General features: G+C 34.9%; 1 protein-coding gene across 3 annotated transcripts in view; it reads left to right on the top strand.

The window, feature by feature from the left end:
* Positions 1–11,992, top strand: part of LOC139780379 (ras-specific guanine nucleotide-releasing factor 2) — a 60,360-nt gene extending 48,368 nt beyond the window's left edge. For all 3 annotated transcript variants that reach the window (XM_071718998.1, XM_071719000.1, XM_071718999.1), the window contains 5 exons: positions 637–1,012; positions 2,376–2,473; positions 2,538–2,820; positions 3,375–3,569; positions 3,797–11,992. In XM_071718998.1, coding sequence (XP_071575099.1) covers positions 637–1,012; positions 2,376–2,473; positions 2,538–2,820; positions 3,375–3,569; positions 3,797–4,018 — 1,174 coding nt within the window. In that variant the 3' untranslated portion in view covers positions 4,019–11,992. The remainder of the gene's footprint in view (positions 1–636; positions 1,013–2,375; positions 2,474–2,537; positions 2,821–3,374; positions 3,570–3,796) is intronic.
* Positions 11,993–12,592: the final 600 nt, after the last annotated feature.

Raw genomic sequence — 12,592 nt, forward strand, 5'->3', positions numbered from 1 at the left:
GTCAAGTATTATTAAAAGAATAAAAATAGAAAAAATAATATTTATTAAATCTTTTCTCTTACCGTTTCTTCAGCACAATCTAACGTTAGATACGTTAGATAGATTATTTTATATTTGTAGCGTCGAAACTTGAACTCACTGAAACTATGTCAGTTACAATCCTTACTCCAAATAATATACTTTGTTGACTTTGTAGCGACACAATAATATAAAAACAGCAAATAAACAGTACCTACACCGCTGACTTATCGATATCTTAAAACTTCTTTTGCAAAATCGAGATGCACATTAACTTCTATTTGCTTAAGTTACTCACGATGCTTATTACATGATATAATATAGTCAAGTATTATTTACAAAAAAAAAAAATAGAAAAATAGACAATCACCGGATCTTTCCTCGTGCCGTTCCTTCAGCACAGTACTGTAGCATGCTTTAAAATACAACGCGAATGACCTGATCGCCAGGTTAAAACGATAGAGATTCGCCTAATTCAACGTAGAACGTAGAGCGAACGCGTAGATCAGAAAGAGATGAAGAAAGGTCGAGGATTCGACGACTAAAAAGACTCTGATTTTTATTTTTACGAACATGGTCGCCGATATTCGTCGTTACTAAAATCAGTCCTGAATTCAGGAGCAGCACGTCTACGGCGGCGACCGCGTTTGCCATCGCGACTTCCGCCTCGAGCAATCCACCGGACATAGGGCCGTCCTCCGGGAACGACAATCGCGGCCGGGATAGGAATAGGCGGAAGGAGTCCGTGATGTCGACCGCCGCAACGATGAGGGTGCTGAACGTTCTGAGGCACTGGGTGTCCAAGCACGCCCAGGACTTCGAGATGGATCAGAAATTGAAGAGCATGACCATCGAGTTCTTGGAGGATATCAATTACAGTCCCAATCTGTTGCCGGCTGAACACAAGGCAGCCACTCAACTTCTGCGATTGATTACCAAGGAAGAAACCGAGAGCAACAAGGTCGATTTGAAGAAATTGCTAACTCCCCCATCAGTAAGTAATATCTAACAATAATCTACTCATTCAATATTGATTAATAATAGAAATAAAGAATTGTGCGCAACCACATTGTTCCATTTTATACTAACATTGATGGAGAATAGTTCTTTGGTGTCATTTTTACACGCGCGCGAATTTAATTTGATATATAATTTTATTAAATTATTATTAATATTATTCATGATAATCGTTGTGCATAATCTGGATGCGTGTTAATTAGAATCTCAAAATCTCGAGTACTCGCAACTCGTGCGTTCGCGTAAATGAGTCACGGTGCGCCTCGCTCCGCGCGTATACTTGGCGCGAGACACTACCGTGTCTCTTGATATCATATTATATTGTTTAACAAAAAAAATACACGAACGAAGATAATCGTCTCTGGTAGTTTTTTGGGGCATTAAATATGATCTTGTTTATCAAATTGTTCTATCACGTCACAATTTTAAGAAATTTACGATTAAATTTGCATAATTAAAAAATATTTAGCAGACCCTTAAATCGCTTATAAGTCGCAACTTGGACTTTATTAATCATAAATATCTTTTTAAACAATATACTCCATTTTAATTGGAATAAAACTTCTCCAACATGTTACATAGTTATAATATGCGAAAGTATACTAAAATAGTCCTTTTTGCAACTTTAACTGCAAATTTCTCAAAATTGTAACGTGATAGAATCATTTGGGATTATATTTCATCTAAAAAACTATACACAGTAAAAAATTTTGTGTTAAATTTAACACATTTCACATGTCCCAATTTATCCACTCAAATTTTTGTGTTAATTTAACATAAAGCAAATATGTACAATAAAAAAATAACAAACATAATATGTAAAAAATTAACATAAAAATTTAACATTTAAACGCTATTAGAAATCAAAGTTTATGTTAAATTGACATCTCTATAATGTTAAATGTAATTAAGATAAGATGTTATTTTTAACATTTGAGAGAAGTATCTCGATCTTTTTATGATGAATAACATAAGAATTATGTCAATTTAACACATAGTAACTGTTATAAAAAGGAAGATAACACAATTTATCTGTTCACTTTAACATAACATATAAAATATATCACCAAGAATTCATGCACTTACATATAAATTGTGTTATTTTAACTCTTAAAAATGGTTAATATTAATTTAACATAGAAAAGTTAAGTAACACAACAACGATATGTTAAATTAACATACAACTGTGTCAGAAATTTAACACAAAACTTTCTACACAGGAAAATTTTAACACAAATACAAAATGTTTTTTACTGTGTAGGAAACAAAACGATCATTAATAATAATAATAATTTCATAAAATTTACCCGGGCTAATGTTCGATAATGAATTCTCTTCAGATTCCAAGTAAGGAAAGCATCGAGACATTATCTGCACTCGAGATCGCGGAGCAGATGACGTATCTGGACCACCATATATTCGTCTCTATCGCCAGCGAGTAAGTAACGGATTGCTAAATCATATCGTTGTGCTGTTTGAGTACGTAGGAATTTATCTTGCAGAGAGTTTCTTGGACAAGCATGGATGAAAACGGATAAGGCAACCCGCGCGCCCCATATTCTTCTTATGACGAAGAGATTCAACGAAGTGTCGCAACTGGTTGTTTCCGAGATTATTCGTCGCTCCAACATGTCGGCCAGAGTTGCCGCTATCGAGAAATGGGCCGCGGTCGCTGACATCAATAGGGTTCTGCATAATTACAACGGCGTGCTGCAGATTTGCGCGGCGTTCACAAACAGCAGCGTGTACAGGCTGAAGAAAACTTGGGATAAAGTTTCCAAAACGGTACGCTGATCAAAAATTTCCTGAATAATTTATAAATTCAATTTTGCACATAATTCATTTGGCTCGACAATAGATTTGTGTAAAATAGTGAATGCTATATTGACAGCAAAAATCAATTTTTGCAACTCTCCACTGAAATCCATTTTTGCAACTAACACTGTTTAACAAAACATATTTTTTTTGGAACGCAAGAACGAGGGCAATAATTTTTAGATTAAATATAATTCAAATTATACTATCACACACACGCCACAATTTTGAGAAATTTGCAGTTTAAGTTGCAAAAAGGACTATTTTAGTGTACTTTCGCATATTATAACTACGAAATGCGACATGTTGAAGAAGTTTTATTGCAATTAAAATGAAATATATTGTTAGGACTTTTAGCCCTTAAAAGGAATTTATTGTGTTGATTGTGTTTAAAAAGATATTTATGATATTAATGTAAAGTCTATTTAGTCAATGGATTTTTATGTTAAACAACGTAATATAATATGGTATTATAATTAATACGCATTCGCAAATTATGCACAATGATTATCATTAATTTCCAGACAAAACAAACGATAGAAAGGCTACAGCATATCGTCTCATCTGACGGGCGCTTTAGAAATTTGCGAGACGCCCTGCACCGATGCGATCCACCCTGTATCCCTTATTTAGGTCTTTACCTCACCGATCTCTCGTTTATTGAAGAGGGTACTCCAAACGTTACCGAGGGTCTTTTAAATTTCTCGAAAATGCGAATGGTGAGCGATACTTCTTCACAAATTATTTAAGAATTATATTTAAAGTACTCTTCTATATCAAATTCTTTATTTTATTATCTATTTGGTAATAAATATTGAAGAATTGAAGAATGATTTATCCAAAACCAATGATGCATGTACCGTTTATTAATTATTTTACGTCTACTATTTGCTATTCACACACATTAATGAACAAAATTACAAGAAGATATTACATGTCTTTTCAGATTTCTCACGTAATTCGCGAGATACGGCATTTTCAGCAAACTCCCTATAAGATCGAACTAGTCACTAAGGTAACCAATTATCTACTGGACACGTCGCTCCTGCTGAACGAGAAGGATTTGTATCGCATGTCCTTGGACCTCGAACCCAGAACATCCAGGTTGAGTAGTTCTACCTTAATAGTAGATCTACCCCCTTCGGTCAGCCACGTGTCCACAAAATAAGTTCATTTCGTCCCGAAATTCTGTGTGAAGCAACTCAACTCTACCTTCATTTCACTAGATGAAAAAAATGGATGAAAAAGAGAAGTCTAGGTTCGAAAAGATAAACCATTTGTTGCGACCGGCCGATCGACGACGATCGCGAATGTGACTCGTCGTGCCATCAGCCCCGTCCATTTCTGTCCACCTTCGCTTGTAACGTAACGTCCGTTAACTTCTGTTGTTGTTTCAGTTTTATCTATCGCGACATATTTGCGCAAGAGTTATATAAATAAGCTCAACAATGATCTCATCGTCGCACAGAATCGGCCTCTAATTCGCGAAAGAAAATTTATCGTTATTATTAGGTATAACAGTATAGCAGAAAATTATAGCGAAATTAATTGGATTTGAAAGAAACTTTCGTGTAATTAGAACTTGCTATCGGGGTTGTCTTTCAATTATCTTCTCTTCCATTATTACTGCAGTTAATTTTATTTCTACTTTAAATTTTAAGATGATAAATGTCCTATTTCTATCCAAAGTTTGAAAAGAACTGACAAAGAAAATCGCAGATTTTAACAAGAGCATTTAATAGTAACGTGTATAGATTCCAGATCAAGCGTGACTCTGTACATAAAATCTGATGAAGATAAGAATACAAAATATTAATTAATAATGAATGTAGAAAGACTCTCTCGTAATAACATGATTATGCTTAATCTCTCCGTGTCGTTGATAAAGTAATAATCTCATTCAGAAATGTGGTCAGTTTGATCTGCCAGATAAGTGATCCATATTTCACGGAATACCCGAATTTTTTACAAGATAAAGGCTGTCGTTAACACCGGCTGATCTCCGGTGAAGATAACAAAGAACCGTCATTGATTTTAGTTTAGCTAAGCTCAATCGAGCCAGTATTATTATGCGAGGCGTATGAGCAGTTCAAACAAGTACGTTTGAGAGAATCGATGAGAAGCGAAAGGGGTGATGGGAAATTATATTCTGACAATCAATAGCATAACGATATCGCTGTTTTCCGTTTGTTCTAATTATTGCTGCGAGTATCAAAGCAAAGAAACTCGCTTGTCAAACAGCTGAAAACCTTGAACCATTATTTTCTAAAATAGCATAAAAGTATCGTAATATCTCATTTTCGTTAAACAATTTGTTTTGTTAACATGTCTTGAATTTTCGATTCTAGTTCTGACTCAAAATAATATTTATTAATTCCAAACATGCAAAACTATATATATATATATATACAAGTTTTCTTTGTTTGCCAAGCGAGACATAAATCTTATACAAAAGGGTATACATATCAACTATACTTAACATAATTCCAGATCAATATGTCTCTCTTGCCCGCCTCTATATTTTTATTCAACATTTATACCAATAGCAAGACATGACCAGACAGTTTGGAACTGGGATTCCGTTGGCACACGCACTGCAAAGAAAGAAAAAAGAGGCGGGATCTCAAGCGAAAAATTTATATACATATATTATATATATATACACCCGTCTATTTTTAGCTTTACGTTTATTAAGAGACTTTCGGATGCGCCTCTGCATCTCTACAAACTTAACGTTCCCGCCATGCAAAGTGCACACGATCTTTTCGAGCTCAAATGTGGAAACCATGGCGTGCAGATCGCGCGTTTCTAAATCAAATACGTGGAGAAAGAAGGTTTTTTTTCCCCTCGAAGTGTGCCACCGCCTTTCGAAAAGGCGACGAGGCAAAGAGGCGCTACTCGCGTTTGTATCCCTTAAAATTAGAGAAAGTGTCTCGTGTAAGGTCGTGCCACGCGAATTGAAACATTAGAACAGCGCGTATAGGCATTCCGATCAATCAGGGTTTACTCTCCAAACACATACAGAAAAAAGAAGCATGATACGGCAATTGATATAAAACTTGATATTCATGTTCTCCTCTCGCAAAGTCTGCGCTCCTCGAAGACGACGTGCGACCAATTTAATTAATTGTAAATATCGAGCTATCGTTACTCCTATCGAATTATATAGCTATCGTTAAAAGTCGATTCGACTATAATCTCCGGGTGATTCGCAGATTACATATGTATACCTTGTGTCTTCGAAAAGTATCGTTTATGGTTTGCACGCTGTCCTCTGATCTTTCAATATGCGATACTATTGTATCAACCGTAGGCGAATAATAGAACATAAAAAAAAAAGATTACTTCTTAATTCGTACGATTGATCGGTTACTTAAAATGTTTTTGCGTTAAATTAAATTGACTAATGCGACCGACTTTGGATAAAAATCTCTCGAGATTTTTGCCTGTTAGGTGTAGAGGATGGATTAACCGTGTAAATCGCAGAATCCATTGGTGTTTTAATGGACACGATATTGAACGTGTCCATATTGGGCAGTAATGTTAAACGTCATGATCGTGAGAATTATTTTAGAATATTGTGTAGGTTCTTTTGATAACTACGAAGCGTCCAGTGAGAAAAAAAAGATACTCACCATTGAAAGTTCAAAGACAATAGAAAGAAAGGAAAGGAGGAGAAATAGAATTCGCGATTGATCTTTTACGGATAATTTTAGAAATTAGACGGAGCATATCACTGTCACAATCATTAATTATTAACGCTCTTTAGGATCCAAATATTCCTGTTCGCTCAAGCGGCTATAAATTTTAGATACCGCATGCGATAATTTTCGACGGTTGATCTCGTTTGATCGTAAAATCGCGTTTAAATTGCTTTTATTTAGTGAAAAAAAGTCAAATTATAAAATTCTTTTATAATTTATAGTTGTACAGATTTTTGTACTATTATTTCGCGTAACTGTACATGTTTCAAAGCACGTTTATATAAATTTAGCCAAATTCACTTGAAAATACTTGATACTTTGAAATAATTGCTCTTTTCAGCATATGACTGGACACGACTGCGTTTGAAATATTAAAATTTATGCGATTTCTATTTCTACGAGTTTATACCGACCGCGTATCGCAGTTTTCCCTGTGATTTTAATACTAATTCTTCTTCGACTTTATCATTTTTTCGTCGCGAATGATCTAAATCGAAAGTGGGCAACGTCTCTTTTCATTACTGCAAAATGGCAAAATTAAATTGAAAATAATAGAAAAATAATAGAGGAAGTAATAATACCACAGTTCAGTGAAATAAAAAGAATTTACCAAAAAATCGATACTCGTTATTAAACATCTAGTTTTAACACACGGTATAAACTAACTTTGTTTTTGGTGTCACGAAAAAAAAGTTAAATGAATACTTAATATAAACGTGAAACATGAAATTTTTAATTTTAGAAGGCTCAAATAATTAGAAATCAATAAATAAAATGAAACAAAAAAACGGAGCCAGAACAAGGCACAAAGCCCTTTTCATTTTATTTAATGAAATTTTTAATTAAATTTCTACGTAATATTTTTTAATCTTACTAAGAATTGTCATAATCCGCGAGACATCTTTGGAAAAATAATACTACTGGCCATTTCAAGAGGTTGCCCACTTCTTATCAAAACCTTGTGCCAATTTGAAGGAAGATCGCGCGATGAGCGAGAGTCGATTGCATCGACAACCCTTATGAGATCAGTCCTAATTAGCAATGTCTCTTACATTATGGTTCAGTCTATGGCAGTGTTAAAAAAAAGAATACTCAATTAATTATATGAATAGAACAGTAGTTGACGTCGATGCAATCGATCTTAAAATGTCAAAAACAAAAAGTTTGTGTAATTCAGAGTCTCAACGTGTAACGTAGAACACGTCGTATAGCAGAGCTGTCTAGACGTTCACGTTTCTCTCTCTTTCTCTCTCTCTCTCTCGTTCATCCCCGTATGTTCTTTTACGTGACGTTAAAATCAGGCAGCTCTGTCATATAACTTGGAAGAATATTTTCTAGAGTGTACAAAAAAAATTGAATATATTACGATTGGCTAGCGTCTTTACGAATTCTAATTATAATTCTTGATCATCCTTCAGATGTAATCTGATCGGTCATTTGGTAAATAAGATACTATCTATTATTTTTTAGAGAGTTATTTTACTTCGCGTTTATATTTTATTTAAAGCGAAATGCTAGTCATAAGTATTTAATAAGTATCTATGTTATCACAGAAAAACTTTTATGTGATGTTACATGCAGAAATTATTTAGCTAGTTTAATTATCAAATTTCATAATTGCTATCGTTCAATTAAGATTATTAATCGTTATTGTGCAGCGGCACAACAAATGTCTTTCCTACGTCGGTCTTTTCTGTCAAAGTGCCAACGAAGTTGCTATTCTGGGTACCTATTTTTACAATTCCGATCGAAAGTGCGAGCTTTCTAGTCTAGATTTGCGATCGGCTTATTGCCGTTGCGACGGAATAAAGAGTAGTGATTTTTTTCGATTTGGAAAGGCTTTTGATTGGCACAATTTCGTGTTTCAGTTATTCTACCATGCGTATTTAGATTCGAAAAATCGAACATAAAAAAGCCTCTGATATTTTGCGAACAAAGAAGATTGAGAAAATCGAACGCGAAAATTATTATGTAATAATAAATATTGTTTGTTTCGTCGCATAAATAAATATATAGTGGACGGTAAGCCGATTCCGAACTTTGCTAGCCGAAAATTCGCGTTTCCAATCGGAACCATAAATGATCCCGGTGCCCTGTTTCGGCGATCAAGCTCCAAGTGTACCTTGAAACGTTCTAAATATCTCGTTCAGAAAAAAAAAAAGAAGTTGCGATCTTTATTATTGGCGCACTTATACGCACGTAACTATAACATGTACTCGTGTTTACTCGCGGCACGCCGTTAATAATCTCACGTGAGCGCTATATATAGACATCGATATGTGTCATATACACTTCCTTGTACATAACTCTAGTTACGTATTGAACATGCATTGCGCTAGGCAGCCATTATCGTTGTTGATAGATCTCACTTTATACGAAGGATGATGATTATCGATTGACGCGGTTACTATTAACGCCACGCCAAAATGTAACATCGCATTATCGCATACGTATAAGTAAGACACGCCGTTTGATTGTATCCAATCAAAGACGGACGTATGGGGTTTTAAGACCTCCGCGCAATCAGTATGGAGAAAAAGAAGATACCAGTACCTATTTAGTATAATCTTGTGCCATTTTATCGTGTTAAAAAAGCAACGTGATGCTCTTCTTATTGACAACTTAAGTATTCTTAAGCTATCGATAATAATCATAGGACAACGGCTTAGCGATATAGCGTGTGGAAAAGTGACAAGATTGGCGCTCACAATTGTCCAAGAGAATTTCATGAGTCTATTTGAGTCTCGTGCAGGTACAAATTTAATTACGAATTTTTATTAATTAATCGCTGGAGAACGTTGAATTCTTCAAACGAGTTCAGTTTTACACCACAATTTATAATGCAACAAAAGCAGTAGCTTAATTCACATTTAATAAGGTCATCGTCGAAAAATATGAAATTGATATATGCGTCTGATATATATATATATATACATGATTGCAAAAATAACACTAATGACTAAAGATACGGTCTGAACTCGATGTTAAAAATAATAATTTCGACCTTTGAATTACCCTGCACGAGAATTTTAAAGACGACACTTTTGAATTACTTCAAAATTATCAACTCGGTACCAATCGCAGATTTTGTATAATATAAATATTAATCTGGACATACATATAATATTAGTCGATTTAAGCATTGAAATAATGCGCAGGAAGCACTCATCGCTATTCTAATCACGATTTAAAGTCTTTCGATTTCCTGTGAATGTAATCGTCGTTGGAAACTATGATATAATTGCTAGTTGCGGGTGCTGTAAAGTACCGTCTTAACCAAAGTTACCTCATTTCTTAATGGCGATGCGGCACTATAGAGAGAGTATTGTCTCTGTTGACTTCTCCGATTAAAATTATATCTCGCGACTACGACGTAGAATTAATCCGACTTTGTCAATTGCGACAGTATTTACAATGCTATTAACATATTTCACAGTATCTTTTAAACACGATAAGGATCTATTCTCCCGCAAGACCAAACAAAAAAAAAGTAAAAGAATTACTTATCGGTAAACGTAAGCGTAAGACAGAAGAGAGCAAGACTTGTAAAAATCTTTAACTGTTTCTTTATTATGCACAAATTAACGGAGGTGCAGACGCAAAGTGGAGTAAATTAATGAAAGAAATAATTTCAAGTTGCAATTCTTTTTCTCAAGAAATATTTAGATATTTAATATTCAGCAATTAATTTAAAATCCATTCCAATCAGTTCATTTTTAGAAGACATTTCTAAGCAAATTTTAAAAATCACACATATTTATAAATATAAACGTTGAGATCGATATACATTATTTGTATTACGTTCACATACGGCGGAATCTTTTTGGTCCATTTCCAGTTATACGGGTTAAGTGCGTACAAAAGGTTAGAGAGATTCGCGATAGGAAAGAATTTTTAGTAGGGAAATAGCGTACGCGCGCAAGAGTAAAAAGTTTCGTGCACATTCTCCGTTCTATTTTTTTGGGTAGCACTCGAAGTAGACGCGCGAGGAGCATATAGTTGAAAGAGAGTGCAAGTAGGGCTTTAGATCCCCTCCTTCGACTTTTCGCAATGCGTATCTCCGGCCGTAACTTTTTGAATGTCTTGATATCCGTGGGATTCTACTTCGCGGACTTTCACACTTTTCTCGTTAACTCGATGAGAAGCAGATATTAAACGACAAATAGACATTTTTTTCTAAAAGGATACGCAACAGCATAGAGAAATATTTCGGAAATTTGTGTTCGATCTTTCAAACAAGAAATAGTAATCACTTAGAATTTCGAAAAAAAAGTCTACGGTTCTTTAGAACTTTCAAACAAAAGGTTTGAAAAGATATTCGAGCCTTTACCTCTACCAGTACTTTGGACATCTATATTTCTAGCTAAAATTTAGCTTCTTTACTTTTTCGCGCGTGACTTTGCGAATACGTATACATTTCCGATTCTCCTCACGTTAAGAGTTCAAAATCTTTGTACATATACAAACGCTTGATTTGTTTGTCACTAGCAATTAACCGTTAATACATGTTTAATATACGAAATATTACTATTATCGCGTGTGAGTGGCTATGCAAGGGCGAGCGTACAAGGATGGAGTTGCGTGTCGACCGTGTATCCGTAAGTGTGCAATGATGTTCCTTCGACTAAATTAAAGCGGAAAGCTAATCGATCACAAATCATCAGCTGGTTGTGAGTAAATGTTAACTAAGTATCAACCATACTAATGCAGAGACTTAAGTGCGCGGCGATGACTGTTGGGCAAGACTTTGACTTTCGCAGATGTATAGACTTCTAGATTACGCTAATAATCGCAACTGTGTTTAAAACGAGAAGATAGATGTTTGTTTAAATACACTGTACATAAGTCTCTCTATATATTTTACGTAGCTGAAAGCAGATTATATGTGGAGCTTTAGATGAGATGTAACAAAAGTGTGTAGCGAAAGTCATTTTTGCCCAACAGCAACGATCGCCACTCTCTCGATACTATTTTGACATGCAGTGTAAGTAATGTTATCACGACTGTATTATCGCTAATCTTGTTCGGACAGAATCAAAAAGTCACTCGAGGATTGAATCAAAGAAGGGAGTAGCAGTATCCGCAAATACCACAAAAAAAGTTGCAACTTTAGCCATACGCGTGCGTCCACACGTACAATACGTACGCACGTAAAGTCTCGCTATTGTCTTTGATTCAATCAAGATTTTAATGTTGTACATGTTTATAAGCCGCTAAAAAAAAAGAACTATTATAAATAGTTGATAATCTCGTTGTTCAAAAGAGAAGAAAAGATAGAGAAAGTGAAAGGGAGAGAAAGGGAGAAAGTAACCAGGGGAAGGCGGCTAATCTCTATTCTTGAATATTATACAGTAATCGTTAAAGCTGTCTATTGTCTATCAAATATTTTATATCTTCGATCTGTATACATTAAATAGAAAATATTCTTCTGTAATATACTTCTCTTGCATTCATTATCGATCCACGTCCGTACTTAATATTCCATCAAAAACAGTTAATACATGACATGTTACAAAATATAGTTACAGAGTTGATTTTTATTTAAAAATAATAATTTCTTTACTCTCTACTATAAAAAAGTTATATAGAAGTTTATCTCCGTTAGTTAACGTTACAAATTTATCAGCCTCAATAAATTTGCATATATTTGCTTAATTTATTGTCGCGATTCGCGGCGACCCATTATTAATTTTCTCGGCAGAAATCGGAGCGCCCATTATTAATTTCATCACAGAAATACATGTGTCCTCGTGAATATTATCATTGGAAAGAGAAATAACGACTCTTAGATGTAATAACCGTCTTTAATCGGGTCACGCGGCCGCACAGTGTCATACTTCATCCGGATTGCCGGCGCTTTGGAACAAATTGCTACTTTGCTTACCGAATGTGCGGCGTAATCCAGCGTGTAATTGCGGCGACTAAGTGGATAACGAACCAAGAACCGTAACACTTAATTATCACAGCTGAACACGCGATATTGCAAAGCGGACCGTACATGGGACTCTCGGGCCGCCATTAAACCATGGTAAAGCCGC

The sequence above is a fragment of the Temnothorax nylanderi genome, unplaced genomic scaffold (genome assembly GCF_030848795.1).
Source record: "Temnothorax nylanderi isolate EJ_2023f unplaced genomic scaffold, tnyl_v1.0 TNYL_tig0274_pilon, whole genome shotgun sequence".
In the NCBI taxonomy this organism is placed as follows: Eukaryota; Metazoa; Arthropoda; class Insecta; order Hymenoptera; family Formicidae; genus Temnothorax; species Temnothorax nylanderi.